The sequence below is a fragment of the Silene latifolia genome, chromosome 2 (assembly GCF_048544455.1).
Source record: "Silene latifolia isolate original U9 population chromosome 2, ASM4854445v1, whole genome shotgun sequence".
NCBI classification, from domain to species: Eukaryota; Viridiplantae; Streptophyta; class Magnoliopsida; order Caryophyllales; family Caryophyllaceae; genus Silene; species Silene latifolia.
This window is the reverse complement of record NC_133527.1, coordinates 127,296,084-127,315,070: the sequence shown is the minus strand read 5'-3', so window position 1 is coordinate 127,315,070 and position 18,987 is coordinate 127,296,084. Positions and strand designations below refer to the sequence as shown.

At 37.5% G+C, this 18,987-nt stretch overlaps 1 protein-coding gene across 1 annotated transcript; it reads left to right on the top strand.

Annotated features, from left to right (window-relative positions):
• Positions 1-15,928: 15,928 nt before the first annotated feature.
• LOC141642961 (cyanidin 3-O-galactoside 2''-O-xylosyltransferase FGGT1-like) lies at positions 15,929-17,886 on the top strand. The gene is made up of 2 exons (XM_074451959.1): positions 15,929-16,940; positions 17,206-17,886. Exons 1-2 carry the CDS (start codon positions 16,049-16,051, stop codon positions 17,709-17,711), a joined length of 1,398 nt encoding a protein of 465 aa, XP_074308060.1. The 5' UTR covers positions 15,929-16,048; the 3' UTR covers positions 17,712-17,886.
• Positions 17,887-18,987: the final 1,101 nt, after the last annotated feature.

Below are 18,987 nucleotides of genomic sequence, written 5' to 3'. Positions count from 1 at the left end.
AAAAGGGAGATGCAATTGTTTGAACTTTGAACGTTGATTTTATGGATAGATTAGTGACAATTGGGAGTTATAGTATAATGAGAGAAGACCCATGGTAAGAAAGAGTGAGATGATATCGACATGAAATAATGGGAATTGAGTTTGGAGCAATGTGAAGGTAACCGGAGCACTAGAGAGTTAGATAGAAATAATGAAGAGTTGAATCATTAAGGGAGTTTGTCGAGGGTAAAAGAAAAGAATAAGGGGAGTAAACTAGGAACCTGTTCACTGAGGATATGTGATATAAAAGTAAGGAATCGTAGAGATGTATGATACTATCATGAGGATTTGAGTTACAATTATATATAAGTCCCAGGACAACATGATAATCATGAGTTTCGAGGAATTAAAGAAAGCAAAAGTTGGGTAAAGAATTTGCACGATATGAGATTTTGGTGGTGAGTCGGGTGACGATACAATTACAGATGAAATTGGAAATAGTGTTGAGGTGATTTTTGTTGATATATTTGATGTTTGTTGTTTGGGATGAGAACCAAAGGGAGGAAAAGGATTGTTATATTAAGAAGTGATAGTAAGAGAGTAGTCACATGAAAAATGTTGGTGTCATAGTATTGTCACTAGTGGTTGAGGATGATGTTATTTTGGGGAAGTTAGTTGTTCTAATGAGGTTGATTTTGTGAAGGTGATTAATGTTTGGTTATGAGGGATTTTAAGGTATGGATATATGAGGTATTCGCTGGTAATTGGGTACTGATGATATGACTACGTTCGTCGGGTGGTGATAGTTGAGTGTATGATAGAGAGTATGTTATGAAAGGCACCTGAGTTAAGTCCGGATAAGAGGTATTCATTGTCAAGTGGTAACTTACGTGATCAGGAGTGACTAGTTGGATGTGATTACGGGTCTATGATATGTGTAAATGTTTGTGTGAGGTTCTGACCTCACAAGAAGTGGTATGGCGTGATAATTATAAAGTTGTTATATGAATGTTTTGTAATTTATGTTGGGTACGGTATACTAATGGAATGAGGTTCAAAAGGTAATAATTTGATTGATCTGACATGGATAGTTAAAATTGTATGTGTATTGATGATACATGTTTATTCCGTGAAATGGTAAGGATGGTGTTCATGAGATTCTTGTCAGTTTATTCCGTATAATATGTTGTGTTATAATCTAGTAAAACGGTTTTGAATGAGTTTTCTTGCTCAAAATGTCATACTGAGTCAGTGTTTATGGGAATTATATGTGATTGAGATGTTTATCGATGTGGTTGTTGTGCCCCGAGTGGTGATCCGGGCATGGTACTTCATGTTGTGATGCAGGCATTTTCGCTCTGCGGTGCGGCTGTTGGTGGCGGTGTTGCGATGCCGTCACCGGTTGTGGTGGAGTATACGGGGTGGTAACGATTTGAGTTTCGAAAGTACAGACCAGTTATGCCCAGATTGTTGTTTTGTTGTTGTTGTTTCTTGTGAGTTTCGATTAGACACATAAAGACTGTTGTTTTTGTTTGTTGATGCTTCTTACCGGTTTCAGTTTGGGAATGTGGGTAGAATATGATATGAAAGAGAGTTGTATATGTTTCCGTTGTTATCATGGTATAGTGATATTCTGTTGATGGGACACAGTTGTGAGAAGTTGTTACCTTAATCTTGATCTTGTTTTAAGATAAGACATCGATAGTCATAGTCATCATGGCAAGTGAGTCGTAGAACATGTGTGGTAATGATCTGATATATGCAGGTGGTTCATAATCTTTTGTTGAGATAGCGAGTGCAGGATATTGGGAATTGGTGTCATGCTGAGTTATGTATGAGCTTTGAGGTAATGAAGGAAAGAACTGGAAGATCTAGTGTGAGCGTACGTAACGAGTGTGGATCGTGAGTTATGCTTTTGGAAGATAGGTGCTTTACATAGAGAGGTATATATGTTGTTTTGCAGTAATAATGGAGAGTTAGTATGGTGATTTTGCTACGAGTTCTATGGTTTAGGTTAGGTGGTGTGCCGAATGAGTTGAGGTATGAGAAATGGTTAAGTAAGAGAGCCTTTGATATATACATGACGAGTGTTTAGATTATAGGTGGTTATCTTTGACATGCGGATGTGATGAGGATAATGCGACGATATAGCTAGGATTTAGTATTAGCGAGTTACGAGGACGTAACATTTATCTTAAGAGGAGTAGGACGCGATAAAGGATAAAAGAGATTTCGATGGTTGTACACATGGTAGTATAATTGGAAGTAGAGTGTTGGTGTAGCATAAAGGTCGGATATTTGTGTTGATTTTATTAAAGGTCATGATCGTGCTTGTAGTAGTCCGATGTTAAGGAATGAGAGAATATTTCAATAGTGTTGACAGTTGAATGATGACGATTATGAGTCTGATAGTTTTGACAGTTGGAAGATGATGTTTATGTGTTTGAGTAAACTTCGAGGACGAAGTTCGTTTTAAGGATGATAGAATGTAACATTCCGTTTTGACGATTGATCTTCTTTTGTGGATTGAGTGTTATTGAGTGTTATGGAAGTGATACAAGGTTGGCAACATTATGTTGTGGTTATTGGGTAATGTTATGGAGTCAGTATTGAGAGCCTATGCTATAGTTGAGACGATATCGTGAGCCATGTTGTGGAAGGAAGAGTGGTTTGTGGAGTTGATGTTAAGTGTCCATGTTTTATAGGTTAGGTTGGAACTTCGCGGTCGTGTTTTGTATTGTTGTTGTTTTGCTTTGAGTCGGGATAATGATTTTTGTGGTGACTTGTATAGTTCTATGGTGTTGTTATATGTGGTTGGTATAGTCTTGTGGCATAGTGTTGTGCTTGGTTTTATAGTAGAGTGTGAACTTCGGGACGAAGTTCTTTTTAAGGGGGGAAGATTGTAACACTACGGATTTTCCTTGGTGACTACTCGACCGAGTAGAGCCTACTCGGCCGAGTAGTGCTGAGGTTGTGTGTTGTTTTGGTTCTGCCGAGGAACACTCGGCCGAGTATAGTGAACACTCGACCGAGTATGGGACACTCGGCCGAGTATACACTTACTCGACCGAGTGTCCGGTTTGGCGGTATGTTATTTCGACGGTTTGATTAGGGAATGTTCTGGGTATTTTACAATTACGCGTCAGTTTCTAATATCATTTTCAAAGCCTCATCATTTCTACGTTACCCTAATCACACCCAAATCATTCCCTAATCCTTCTCTTATGCATTTCGTAGCGTCATTGTGTGGGTAATCGCTGTGATTCTTGCGTATAAGTCCTTGTTGCACTGTTGGTAAGTTCTATCTTTGTGATTATTTATACTTGTTGGATTACTGTACATTTATATGGGAAGGGGATTTTGGGGAATTGTGCAAAGTGTAATTGTGTTGTATGATTATTGTATAGGAGAAGACTTCGTAGATGGGCCTTTTTAATTGTCCGTGTTGCATACTGCTGTGATTGCTAAGGTAGGGTTTCCTACTCAGTTCTTGTGTAATTGATTTGAGATAATTGTTGTGTTGTGTATGATTGTTGTCTGCTGATCATCGGAGTGTTGGTGTTGTGGTGACGGTGGTGATGTGCTTGTGTTGTGACGGAAGTGGTGTTGTGACAGCTGTGATGCTGTGGTATGTATGATTGAGGTGGAGTCACTTGCGGGAGTGGCTTCACACCCTAGTTCGCCCTCCGTGGAACCCGTCACGGGAGGGGATGTGCACATTAAGGGACAGGGATTGTTAGTCGCTCGTTGATGAGCTGGACTAGGTGGGGATGGGCTGCGGTCACCCACTGGCGGCGAGGATTACCTGTTGCGATGGGTAATCTGGCAGGGCTACACACTTCGGTGTGTAGTCGGTTAATGTGTGAAATCAGGAGTCCGGTGATGGAGGATGATCAGCTGGTTACATTATTTGTTTGTCTTATTTGAATTATGCGGTAACTGACCCCGTGTTGTTGTTTTGTAAAACCTGCGGTGATCCATTCGGGGATGGTGAGCAGATATGACAGGTAATGCAGATGTTTAGTTATGGGACAGACATGGGGAGACATCACTTCGAGTCTAGCTTCCGCCGTTACGAGTTTAGCCGTCTATGATTTCAGTTGTATTGAAGTTCTTACACTTTTAGTTTGTATTGGTTTAAGATAATGTATTCGCTAATTCTTTATACTTAAATAAATGATGTTTGGAAATTGTAACTTTGATATACTAACCTCGGGAAACCGAGATGGTAACAACCTTTCATGTTGGGGTAGTCCTGGTAAGGTACCTTGGTATGAGGGGGTGTTACAGTCACGCTGTAAGTGTGCTCGAACTCCGCAAGTTATTTTGTGACAAGGTTGTACGTAACTTGTGATACAAGCTGCCAACCCCCGTCTATCATTTTTATAGGACCTAGCAATTGCAATTTGGCAAGGCAGGAAGAAAAACTTGGTTGTTGATAATTCTGAAGGCTTTTGTGCCTCGTGGGACATGTGGCAAGAGTCGTATTCTAGTCCATTCCAACTGGACTTCGATATGGTGAGCTCAGATATCAATATAGAGACATTTACATACTGGAATACTACATTATTTTCCTAGAGTTTAACAGTATATGCTTAGAGTTGTACATCCTATGGCAAGAGTTATACATTATATAACTCTAGCTTTCAGAATGACTATAGTTATACGTTCTAGGACTGAAGTTATACATTATTTGTCTAGAGTTATACATTATATGGCTAGAGTTATACATTATATAACTCTAGCTTTCAGTATATGCTTAGAGTTGTACATCATATGGCAAGAGTTATACATTATATAACTCTAGCTTTCAGAATGACTAGAATTATACGTTCTAAGACTGAAGTTATACATTATTTGTCTAGAGTTATACAGTATATGCTCAGAGTTTTGATGAGTGGCTAACTTCACTCCATAACTCTAGGCATATAATGTATAACTCTACACATATAATGTATAACTCTAACTTTCGATATATGCTTAGAGTTGTACATCATATGGCTAGAGTTATACAAAGATATGCTCGAGTTATACAAAGATATCTTTGAAGTTATACATTATTTGGACATTATATGTCTAGAGTTATACAGTATATGCTCAGAGTTTTGATGAGTGGCTAACTTCACTCCATAACTCTAGGCATATAATGTATAACTCTACACATATAATGTATAACTCTAACTTTCAGTATATGCTTAGAGTTGTACATCATATGGCTAGAGTTATACAGTATATGCTCAGAGTTATACAGTATACTGAAGTTATACATTATTTGGACATTATATGTCTAGAGTTATACAGTATATGCTCAGAGTTTTGATGAGTGGCTAACTTCACTCCATAACTCTAGGCATATAATGTACAACTGCAAGAATATACTGTATAACTCTAGAAATTGAATGTACAACTCTACACATATAATGTATAACTCTAACCATTGAATGTATAATTCCAACTACGCACAATATGTACGCCTCTAATCTGCTAATTACGTTTTATAACACTTAGATTTTTGGTGCATGTTTGTAGGTTTTCGTCCGTAAGTTAATCGGGATGAAGATCATTACTCTTGCATTTGCATAAATTTCCTCTTTGAGCAGATCGAGTATCTTGATAATCGTTCTTACGATGAGGATCTTCTGAAATTACCATACGGAGGGATTGCGCGTATTACTGTAAGTCTTATAAAACTGGTGACTAGATTAATTATCAGCTCCATTTGTTTTGTTAATTGGTCTTTCCCTTTTAAACGCCTTGCCTAACTTCCGCCAGGCTGATGCAATGGGAAAGTATATGGCCTACAAAGGGCTCGACAAAGGGAAGAAAGTTGAAGGGTTTCCTTTTGTCAACATTAAATTCAACTGGCAGGGAACAGGACATACTGACAATGACTGTGGTCTGTACGTCATGGTTCATATGTTGCTGTACCGTGGAGAGCCATTCGACTGTACCTTAGGGACTAAGGAAAGCAATGACCTCATGCGAGCGGAAATTGTGTCAACCCTTGTCCTCAGTGACATTAACTTGGACAGGGAAGATGTGTTATCCAGGGTAACAGCTTTTAAGGAGCTTAAAGACCGTGAAATGGAGGAGGTGCGTGATAAACAGAGGATAGCCAGAAGCAACACAAGTGGAAGGAAGAGAGGTGTTGGAATCACGGAGAGAACGAGTTCTTCAAAACGACCTTGCTCTAAAGTCAGTTCAACCTATCAGACTCCACCTTCCAAAGTAGCCCTGGGCGGGACGCCGTCTAGTCGGGCCCTCTCGGTGTTAATAGCCGCTCCGGGGGTAAGGGCGATGGCCTTGGTTGCACCACATATTGCGGGGAACCAGGACGCCGACCTTACAAAGTGGTCTCCAAGATGTTGAAGATGAACAAGGCATTAACTAGGGATATCCTGGTGTATCGCAAACAAGTGGCTGATTACGTTTTCCTTGATGACTACAAATTTCCAAATGAGTAAGTCATCGAAATCCTAATGTTTTATCATATTAAGTTTTATCAATATAGACACATTGGTTTCTTTGGAATACTACATTATTTTGCGTAGAGTTTTACAGTATATGCTCAGAGTTGTACAATATATGCTTTGGAGTTATACATTAGAGGCCTGGAGTTATACCTAGAGTAATACATGGAGTTATATGTTTCATCACTGAAGTTATATATATCGTTAATGGAGTTACACACTCCTAAACTGCAGTTATACGTTTCATCAGTGAAGTGATGCAGTCATTTTAATAGCGATTACCTTCCCATTTAGTATACGTTATAGCCACGATTAACACTTTATCGAACTACAAGTAAACCACTTGTGAGTTATGGCGGCACGGAACAATTAATAGGTTGCAAATGTTGTCTATGCTCCCTGAGACGCCAATGGATGAAAAAGTGATTGAGTGTTGGTCCTTGTTGCTTAATCGATTGGAGGCACAGGATTGCGCGATTTTTCGTTCGTCTTTCTTCGGTATCCGTCATATGGTATGGTCCTAATCAATCCTTTAATATGTTATAAGAGTTGCACATACCCTCTTTAAAACTTTCACAGTGGAAAATAAGTCTAAAGTTATACATACCCTCCCTGGAGTTTAACATTTCGTTTTGAGTAGTTATTAACAACCAGTATGTACTTAGGCATTTTTCATTATGCTATAAGAGTTACTGTGCAACTCCAATGCACAACCCCTATAACTCCACTGGTATCCTCACACATATACTACTACTTGAACAGGAAATAATCTTGAGCCTTATACGAAACCCTGTCCAACAAACACCGGACACCGATAGGTTGTACAATACGTGGGACGTCTTCCGAACCGACTGTGGGACAGATTTCAGCTTGAAGGCTGATTTAATCTTCGTACCCATTAAGATTGAAGCACATTATGCATGTGTGTGTATCAACTTTAATTCTAGGACGATTGATCTTCTGGACAATAAGTACTATTCAAGTCTGCGGTAATCGGAGATATGCAAAGCATGTCACGTTATTGTAAGTGGAAGTAATTTGTAATTATGTTCAACTAAAAAGTGTTGTCACCGCTTTTACAATTTCACTTTTTGACGTTCTTGTCTCTGCCAGGCGAGCCTCATGAGCGACTACGTGGAGTCTAGGGACAACGAGAAGAACAGAGGGAAAGACATACCGGCGTTCCAGTTCCGTCAGATCCAGTTTGCCTGGCATCAGCAAACGATAAACGACACCGAGTCTGGCTTGTTCGCCATGATGCACATGTTAATGTACGAGGGTGAAAGTTTTGGTCACGTTGATCTCGAGAGGAAGGTGAACCGTCGATATTTGGTGATCCAGTTGGCAGCGACGCTTGTCCTAGTTGACATGAACATCATCAGGGAAGGAGTTCTATCCAAGGTCAACGGTTTCATTGGCGAGAAATTACAGATCCTGAATCAAGTAGAAGCCAGACGGAAAGCAGCGCGGAGAGGAGATAAAAAACCTGCGAAAAAATAGAATGTATTTCCTTTGATTCTGTATTCTCTTTTTTTGCAACTCTAGTATGTTGTCAAGAAACTCCTTAACAACTTAGACAACTTTTTTGGAATATATTGTTACTATATCATCTTGGTCAGTCATATTGAAAATCCAAGTTTTACAGATAAGTGTTAGAGTTATACACTCTATGAAGTAAAGTTATACAAATTATGTACAGGAGTTATACAACACATGTCTGCAGTTATGAAAAAAAGACAAAATTTATTAGACAGCTAAGAGTTATACAAAAAACATCAAGAGTTCTACAAACTGTGTACAAGAGTTATACAACATATGACTGCAGTTATGTAAAAGGAAAATTTTATTAGACAGTTATGAGTTTTTCAAAAAATAACAAGAGTTATACAAATTGGGTACAAGAGTTATACATTCGTGAAGTACGATTATCCATATATAGGTAAGAGTTTTACTTAAAGCCCCTTTGGAATTATAATTCTTTCTTAAAGCCACTTTTAAATATTGGATATGTTGCCATGAACAGAACTCATCAAAATAATGTAAAAGAGTTATACAACATTAGCTTGAAATTTCACACACCATATTATCGAAGTTATACAACTGGAAGGTGCAATCCCCCTTCAAAATAGACAAAAGCTAGCTATTAAATACCCCTTCCGTCTCACCAGATTTTTTACCTTTTAAAGAAAAAAAGATTGTAAATAATTTGTTGAGACGGAGGTTTTTTTTCTACTGCCTACTACTACAACATGTTATGTTTCTCTATTCTTCGTTGTCTTCGTCTTCTTCTTCTTCTTCTTCTTCCTCTTCCTCTTCTTCTTCTTCTACTCCTTCAGATGCTGGTGAAGATGGTGGATGCTCAGAGAATGGGTTAGGGCAGTTCCGTTTATCGTGGTGTGCCATTTGTTTACAGTTATTACACATGCGCTTTGGCTTAGAAGCCAAGGCAATGGCTTTAGCCTTAGCTGACACCATTCTTTTACCGTTGCCTTTGTTTTTCGATTGTTTTGGTGGAAGTATCGTTCCTCATCTTTGGCCGAGCAACCAAGGATTTGCTCAAATTCTTGCTGCTTTGTTAAATCCTTCTTGTACGGTAAAAGTTTCTCCTTGAACTCTCTAATTAACGAGCTTAAGTTCACAACTTCAGTCTCACTCGTTCCACGAAGTAAACCAATGGTTGCATGAACTTCTGACCACAACTTCACCATCGCAACTTCTTTTGCATCAGCGCTACTATTTGTTTCCATTTGTTCACCATCACATTCTGATAATCTAATTGCAATGCATCCTTTCTCCATCTTGTAGAAACGTAATCAACTGGAATTGTCTTCATGCCGTTAGCCGACAAAATCCATACTATATGTCGGCACGAAATCCCATCCTTTCAAACATCATACATGACTACACTTTGTGTAGCTTTGTGTCCCCGTAATCCAATTAAATTATGCCGTTAGTAGTCTTATACATATAATAATAAGAGTTAAACATTATCACGTAGAGTTATATATATGGCAACAAGAGTTATACATTCTGAAAGCTAAAGTTATTCAAACTCTAATCAGAGTTATACTACAAATAAGTCATGATTCGGTGAAAAATTGAATAAATTCTAATGTTATTCGAAAGTAGAGTTATACATATGGCAACAAGAGTTATACATTCTGAAAGCTAAAGTTATTCAAAATGTAATCAGAGTTATACTACAAATGACAACAATTCAGTGAAAAATTGAATAACTTCTAATGTTATTCTGAAAGTAGAGTTATACATATGGCAACAAGAGTTATACATTCTGCAAGTAGAGTTATGCATATAATAAGAAAAGTTATACATTCAGAAAACTTAAGTTATTCAAAATGTTGTCAGATTTATACGAGATAATCTGCAGTTCATCGAACAATTGTATAACTTCTATGTTCAGACAATGTAACTTTGGCACTATATCTAGCAACTTCAGCCAACTACCACATAAAGTTGATGCCAAAATGTTGTTACTTGGGTTGTACTCTACGTTGAAACTTTTCTGTCTGATTGAATCCTTTACGACAGTCACTTCAACTCCATCGATGTCAGCATAGCCGACACTCTTACATGTATCGATTGAGCAAATGACCTCTAGTTGGAATTCCTTGAAAACCTCCCGGATATAAACATTTGACGCATATTCCTCTATGAGTAAATGCGTCCCCGTTTCCGGTGTTGAGTGTCGGTTTTCATGGTCAAGTCTCTTCTGCGTATGCCGTTGATGGTCTATAGCGCTTTCAAAACGCATCCAAAACTCCACTAACGTACCTGACTTCTGCTCGAACTTCTTAAAAAAACTATTACTGCTCTCTGATCTCTGGGTTGTCCTCATTACACCACCCATGTTCAAGTCCCTGCAATGTGCCATCACCCATTGGCTCCTTTTATCGTACGCTTCTGTAAACCACTCTTCGTTCACAAGACCATGCGCTTCCATTATTTCTGCCCACCTAGCGTCAAAGTAAATGCTTCTATGTTGTCGTCCCATATAATGTTGTTCAATTTCTGAACGAACTCCTTATAATCCTCCCTTGTCACCCCGACCTTTGATGGCACCTTGTTAATTATATGCCACATGCAAAATCGGTGTCGTTCAGTCTTGAAGGCAAGGGGTACGGCCTTAATAATGCCCGGACACTGATCTGTGATAATGTACTTGGGTTCCTTTCCTCCCATAGCATTCAAAAACCTGTTGAAAACCCACTGGAAGGATTCATGGTCTTCATGGGCAATCAATGCCCCACAGAATGTCACTGATCGCTTATGGTGATCTATGCCAGTGAATGGCGTGAAAATCATATCGTACTTGTTTGTTGAGTATGTTGGGTCGTACGACACTGCATCTCCAAAAACGGAGTAGTTTCTTCTAGCGGATTGTCAGCCCATATTGCGCTTCAAGGTCGTTATCCTTGTCAACTTCATAATCAAAATAAAACCCCTGCCTATTTTGTGCCATATTCTTGAACCGGTCAATGAACAATTGACCGTCCCGTTTATGGATGAAGCACTTCACATCTCGGTGGAAGTTCTTAAAATCAGTTAAGGATGCACCAATGTTCTCGAACCCGTTTACGAGTTCCTTACACATGTTGTACGTCCTAGTTGCTCCTATCCTCAACTGCAGTGGACAACAAATCCTTATCGATCTTTGATTAATAACCAAGAATTCCTCAACTATAACTCTTTCAACTATTCTTATAACTTCTTGAAACATATGCATAACTCCATTGATTGATTATGCAACTTCTTATTATTTATAACTTTTAGGTTTACATAACTCTATCATCTCGGGGAATAACTTTAGAAGTTTGCCATTCAATTAGTGGATGTTTGTTTAATAGTAAACTAACCCTTGAGTTGTACATTATCAAGTACTTGTGAAAATCTTCTATGTTCCGCGACATCTTTTGAAACTGACGATCCTCACTCGATACAAGCTCGTGATTATGCCCCATGTGGAATCGGTCAATTACTAGTACTCCATTCTTCATAGATAGCCTGACATGTGCTTTACACCCTACCCTCTTGATCGTATATTTCCTCCGGTTCGCAGTTCTTTTTCCCCATTGCATTCCTTCTTCCCTAATCCCGGTCTCATTTTTTTTAATTACTGCCTCTCCTTTTGGGACATATGTGAATCCCTCTCTGTTGCAAACCAAAGCAACTTTGTCTTGATTTCACCGTCGCGCCATTTTTCGTCGAGTACTTCCGAACATCAAACCCGGTCGCCAATGCATAAACTTTATAGAATGTCACTGCCTCGTCGATTTCAAAAAATTGTTGCCCTACACAAGGTGTAAACTCACGCCAAATGCTTACAATACTCGTTTCATTTGCCTTGCGACCATCCGAGCAGAATCAAACATCCATGAAATGATTAAGAAATACATAACTTTACACATATCTTTGTATAACTCTATGCACAGATTGTATACCTCTGGGCACTGCATCGTATAACTTTGGGTATATAATGTATAACTCTTACCATATCATGTATAACTATAGTCACACTCTGTATAACTCTAGGTAGATACTGTATAACTCTAGTCATACAATGTATAACTTTAGTCACATGATGTATAACTCTAGTCATACAATGTATAACTCTAGTCATTTAATGTATAACCCTAGTCACACTTTGTCTAACTCGGGCACAGAATGTATAATCGTAATCGGATAATGTATAACTCTAGTCAAGTATTTATAATTCTAGTCATTCAATGTATAACTATAGTCACAATGTATAACTCTAGGCACAGTCTGTATAACTCTAGTCATAGGATGTATAACTCTAGCTACACAATGTATAACTCTAGGCAGAGACTGTAAGATTTATAACTCATTCTACACAATGTATAACTCTTACCATATCATGTATAACTATAGTCACACTCTGTATAACTCTAGGTAGATACTGTATAACTCTAGTCATACAATGTATAACTCTAGTCACAGTTTGTATAACTCTGGGCACATAATGTATAACTGTAGTCAGATAATGTATAACTCTAGTTACAGTATTTATAATTCTAGTCATTCAATGTATAACTCTAGGCACAGTCTGTATAACTCTAGTCATACGATGTATAACTCTAGATACACAATGTATAACTCTAGGCAGAGACTGTAAGATGTATAACTCATTCTACACAATGTATAACTCTTAGCAAATAATGTATAACTCTAGGTATATAATGCATAACTCTAGTCATACTTTATATTCTAAGAGTTATACATTTAATGAAACGACACAATATATGGAATGGGAAGGGTTATAAGATTTTGAAGCAGGAATATGGCAACTCAAAGGACACATTACTAATTATAAATTCATTCCACTATCTCAATAACCAGTCCATTATATCCCTATCTCCACCCTAAACTCCAAACCCTAAATCTTTAAAACCTAATAATAAACTCCAAACTTCCTTCAACAACAATGAATGATACCATTCGTAATACATGCATTATGATCGAGTACAACAAGAGTTTCATACGCCAGTTGCTGGACATCGAGAGAAGGTACAGGAGCTACCTTGAGGACGCTCAGATCGCACTCAAGGACGCAAAAAAAAAAATGGCCTGTTAGAGCCGCAGATAATGCAGCTATTAGAAGATATTGCATCTGCGGAACGAAACCTCCAAATAACAAAGGAGGAGAGGATGAATATCATAGAAGAAAATGTATTCCTATTTTTAGCAATGCATTAAGTTTATGTATCTATATGTATTAATTAAGTTCATGTATGTTAAATGTTGGATTTGTTTTACTATCCTCTCCATCATCTTCTTTGTTTGATTTTATTTAATTTGTTTTACTAACAAACGCAGACAAACTAAGCGAGTAATAATTACAGAAAAAACAATGACGGAGAAAAACACATGCAAATAACATGTATAACTCTGGGCACAAAATGTATAACTGCAGCCATTTAATGTATAACTCTAGGCATATAATGTATAACTCTAGGCATAGAATTTATAACTCCAAACACAGTCTGTATATGCTAAGAGTTATACATTATATTCTAAGAGTTATACATTATATGCTAGAGTTATACATTGTAGATTGTAATACTGTAGTTCCAGAATGTATAACTCTAGTCATACAATTTGTATAACTCTTACCTATATATGGATAATCGTACTTCACTGAGAATGTATAACTCTTGTACCCAATTTGTATCACTCTTGTTATTTTTTGTAAAACTCATAATTGTAATAAATTTTGCCTATCTCATAATCTGAGTCATGTGTTGTGTAAATCGTTGTACACAATTTGTATAACTCTATACACGATCTGTATAACTCTAATCATACAATGTATAACTCTAGACACTGATCGTATAATTCTAATCATACAATGTATAACTCTAGACACAAACTGTATAACTCTATGCATTTAATGTATAACTCTATGAACAGTCTGTATAACTCTAGTCATACGATGTATAACTCTAGCTACACAATGTATAACTCTAAGCATATAATGTATAACTCCAAACACATCAGTATATGCTAAGAGTTATACATTATATGCTACGAGTTATACATTATATGCCTAGAGTTATACATTGTAGAGTGTATTCTTGTAGATCCGAATGTGATGTGTTGTACAACTTGTATAACTCTTACCTATATATGGATAAGCTGCGGTGATGTGTTGTATAACCCCTGTACAAAACGTGTATAATTGTAATCATACAATGTATAACTCTATACTGTGATCTGAATAACTCTAATGATACAATGTATAACTCTAGCCACAACCTGTATAACTATATCAAAATTGGTTCTTTAGTAAGATTTTTACGCACAATTTAGGGTTTGAATTACGCACAATGTATAACTCTAGCCACAAATTTGGGAGAAATTGTCAAAGAGTTTTACAAAAAACCTCGGAGTTATAACACGATGAATATAAGAATTGCATGTGTATTTGTATTATTGAAGTTATACATATTTTGGGTCGAGTTTTACTAAAACCCACTTTGAAGTTATAATTCGTACTTGATCAAGCTTTTAAATTTCCATCATTTTTTTCGATCAACAACAAGCTACCAAAATGAAAGAACAAATATGATGAACACAATGAAAGTACAACAATATTAAGAATAATGAACACAAATTAAATAACTACAACCTACAATAATGAACATTCGGAACTCACCATCGACGTCAACTTCAATCTGCATATAATCGATTTCACGAACCCGATTGTCATTTTGATCGTCTTTTTGTGATGAACAATGACAAATTATTTATTTTCAACAAAACGAATGAATTTTATACGGAAAGATGATGTAGTTAAGTTAAAGTGGGAATGAAATTTCTTTTCTTTTTTGATGATTTATAATGGATTTGCGAGAATTATTCGAGTTTTTTTGATGATTTTTATGGGTTTTCTTGTTGAGAGGTTTTGAATGGTGAAAAGAGGAGGAAGCATGTAAAATGATTTAGGAGGCTTTGTTTATTCTATTGTCGCGGGATTTGATATGGAGCGAAGACATTAATAGTGAAAGTGGTCCTCTCTCACACAATCACCATTTTTTTTTTTTTTTTTTTGCTAAAAAACCACGCCTCTCTCCTCATCTCATCCCTTCAATCCCTTCATCCAAGGGCTCTTATAAAGACTTAGGGCCTTATAAGGTATAAAGGCCTTATAAGAACCCTTCTCTCTATATATATATATATATATATTTATATAAAATAATAATAATAATTTACTGGAACATGTTTAATCATCTGTTTGTTACATTGTTAGAGATTTCGATTATTTTTAGAGATCAGGTGCATGCTACATTTGTGTTAGATTTGGTGGCGAAATGCTGCATAGTCTTACTTGTTGTAATATATAGGTGATTTGCTGGAGCATTGCTGAAATAGTTGCGTTGCTTTTTCTGTTTTGAAGAGCTGTGAGATCACCCTTCTACGGTGAGCCGAAGAAGTTTATTCATATGTGAGTATATTTTTGATAAATAGGATAGGAAGTAAATAGTAAGAACATCGGAGGTAAACTACTACTTCCTCTGTCCGAATCATTTGTTTACCTTTTATATTTTTGGTAAGAAGTAGTTTAGTCAAGTGAGCAATCCATTGGGGCAGAAACGAGACAACAACGGATGAAGTAAGAAGTTGAAGCTAAGTCTGTTGTTGGTTAGATATTATTGCTATTTGAAGGAGGTAGAGGTGCTGTCATGCAATATTGAAGAGATCCTATAAAATTGGTACTGCGCATTGTTTTCATTGCATCCTTTAGTTGGCTAGTTACTAGTTTGCCTGGTAATGTGTGCTGAAAAGCAAAGATAATGTAATGCTGAAACTGGAGCTTAATCTCAACTACGCAAGTTGAAGTTGACACAGACACAGACAACTCGAGTGCATATGTTGTTCCGCTAAAAATGCAACCATGTCTATGCAATTTATTTAGCCTGAGGATAAAACCATATATGGGTGTAGCATGTGAATTTGCATAAAAAGGGTGTCCTCCTCCATGCTCTTTTAATGCCTTATAAAGCTTTTGCCAACTTTCAAGTTCCTTAACAAGTATCATAAGTGTGATTTAAAACTTCACTATGATGTCTGAAGGCAATGAGAAATCCTTGCATATAGCAATGTGCCCATGGTTTGCTTTTGGCCACATTACTTCTTTTCTCCACTTGGCCAACAAACTAGCTGAGAGGAATCACAAAATCAGTTTCCTAGTCCCGTCTAAATCTGAGCCACAGTTATCGTCTCACAACCACCATCCTCACCTCATCACCTTCATTCCCATCACACTTCCCGATGTCGTTGGCCTGCCTAAAGGAGCCCAGACGACCGCTGATGTTCCTGCCATAGCCCGGCCCCTCATCATGACTGCCATGGACTTGTCTCAGGACACTATTGATGCTCATCTTGGCCGCCTCAAACCCGATTTTATCTTTTTTGATTTTACTGAGTGGGTCCCTAGGCTGGCTCGTAAACACCACGTAAAGTCGGTGTTTTACGCTACTGTATATGTGGTAACTATAGCTTATTTGACCCCTCACGCAAGGAATTTGCCAATCAACTGTCTCTCAGAGGAAGAGATGGTGAATCCACCGCCAGATTTCCCGGTTCCTTCTGTCAAGCTGAAGCCTCAGGAGGCTCGTAGTTTGTCGAATGCATCGGAGGCCAAATTCGGAGGTGGGATGTCATTGTTTGAGAGACTTGCAGTTGCTTTCCAAGAGTGTGATGCCATTTGCGTCAAAAGCTGCAAGGAAATGGAAGGGCCTTACTGTGATTACTTTCAAAAGCATTATAGTAAGCCTTTGCTCCTTGCAGGTCCTGTTATTCCTGAACTACCAACAACTAAACTAGATAAGTCTATTGACTCGTGGTTGAACGGTTTTCATAAGGATAGTGCCATTTACTGCGCGCTTGGGAGTGAATGCTTCCTGCGAAAGGACCAGTTTCAGGAGCTAGTTCTAGGACTTGAACTCACAGGTTAGTAGCTCAATTCATATGGTTGCGTCAGTCTTATGTAATTTATTCAAATGCCTTGAATTTTATGTCAATGATATGTCCCTCGTTGCTTCTCGACTCTTTGGTTAAATTTAATTCATCTGAACGACTGAACGTCTTGTTGAGATTGGTGAAACTGTGGAAGGAAAGAGGCAACAGCAAATGCCTTTTCTTTTCTGTTAATTGCAATAATTGAGGTGTAGTATTATTTTTTTGCCTTTCATGGATAATATTGCACTGTGTTTAGGTATACCCTTTTTGGCTGCGCTCAAGCTACCTACGGACTGTGAAACCCTCGAATCAGCCTTACCAGAAGGGTTTGCGGACAGAACAAAAGGCTACGGAATGGTTCTTGTTGGTTGGGTTCAGCAACAGCTGATACTGCAGCATACATCAGTAGGATGCTTTCTAACTCATTGTGGGGCGGGGTCTTTGTCGGAAGCCATGGTGAGTGACTGTCAGTTAGTTATGCTGCCTCAGGCTGTGGACCAGTCCATTAATGCAAGGATGATGAGCCAAGACTTGAGGCTTGGAGTCGAGGTTGAGAAAGGAGACGATGATGGTTTTTTTACTCGTGAGGCGGTTTGTAAAGCTGTTAAGACTGTCATGAACCCGGAAAATAAAGTGGCTAGGACGGCTCGAGCCAACCATGCCAAATGGAGAGATTTCTTGCTAACAGAAGGGCTTGAGGAGTCTTACATAAGTGGTTTCGTACACAGTCTGCAGAAACTTCCCGAATCAGACATGAAATGAAATTCATCTTCCTCCTGTATCATTTTTATTATACGTACAAACGTCTATTTAGGCTTCTTTGTTCGTAGCTTCTCTGTTCTAATTTCTGCAAATAAAACGCTTAATAAAGGTGTATTAATAGAGATTGGCTGCAAAGCCTATTATTTATATAATTTGGCCTTGATGACAAAATAAATTGTGATGCGTTTGGTTTGTGCAAGGATAAAGAAAAAAAAATTCAAAACTGGAGGAAGTTCTAACTTCAGATCGAACCATTCATCTTCCCCCTTTGGTGTTGTCATGTTCATCTTTTTCAGGTCTTGTTTGACTTAGGCTTCCTGCAACAATCTGTTTGTTGGGAGATGAGTGAAGACTAATAGTTTTCTTTTGTATATTTTCTTTAATTCTCCCTTGAGCTTTTGTAGTGACATTCTTTCTTACGAGAGTTTGCGTTTGATGCCCTTTCATTTATGTTTGCTTCCTAGTAATTTGAAAATCGTTGATTTTCTTTTACCGTTCTCATCCGCAAGGATGATATAGGTTGATTTTCGATCAACCTAATTTCTTTACCTTAAAAAAAAAGTGGCGGACCAGAAAATAACTTTTACGGGGTCCCTTTGATTTTAGCTTGGTGAGTACTATACCGCATCTTCCGTCAATTAAAGCGAGTACATATAGAGTGTGTGCTGATATGAGCATGGATATCGAAATTTCACCTATTCGCTAATTACTAAAATAAATAATATTATAATCTCTTTTTAAAGTTTTTTTTAGATTCTTTTCGAAATATAAATCAAAATCTTAATTTTTTAATGATAATTTAATATTTTGTTTTTGTTTTCAACCAATAACAATATTACCACAATGTCCCCATTGCTCCCACAAATTGCGATGTAAGGGGCCGAAGGGGGTTTGAATGTATGCGGTATTACCCTTGTGTTAACTTTCAATAATATAAAAAGTTGTTTCTTAATTAACCAAGATAAAAATTGCATCGAGAATTGTATCGAATAACACTGATACTTTATAATAGAAGCAAACACAACCCACTTAATCATTTTGATTTATGCCATCATAATTTCGAACCAAGGAGTAATGGAGTCTTAAAAGAAACATTCTCTTCTATTCATTAGATTCTTTACCTTTACTTTTAATGCAGATTTATAGGACATTACATGCATGTGACTTTAATTATTTTAATCATTCATTTAGACCTTAAAAAACGTATAAAACTTGTTGAACATACAAAAACAAAAACGTAAACAACCCGATGAATATGAGGGAGGATCACATTAAT

What these genes read in the sequence shown, in the direction of transcription:
- LOC141642961 (XM_074451959.1), top strand. Translation starts at nt 16,049, where the DNA reads ATGATGTCTGAAGGCAATGAGAAATCCTTGCATATAGCAATGTGCCCA. An exon ending in TCTAGGACTTGAACTCACAG is followed by an intron (nt 16,941 to 17,205) that starts GTTAGTAGCTCA and finishes CACTGTGTTTAG; the next exon opens with GTATACCCTTTTTGGCTGCG.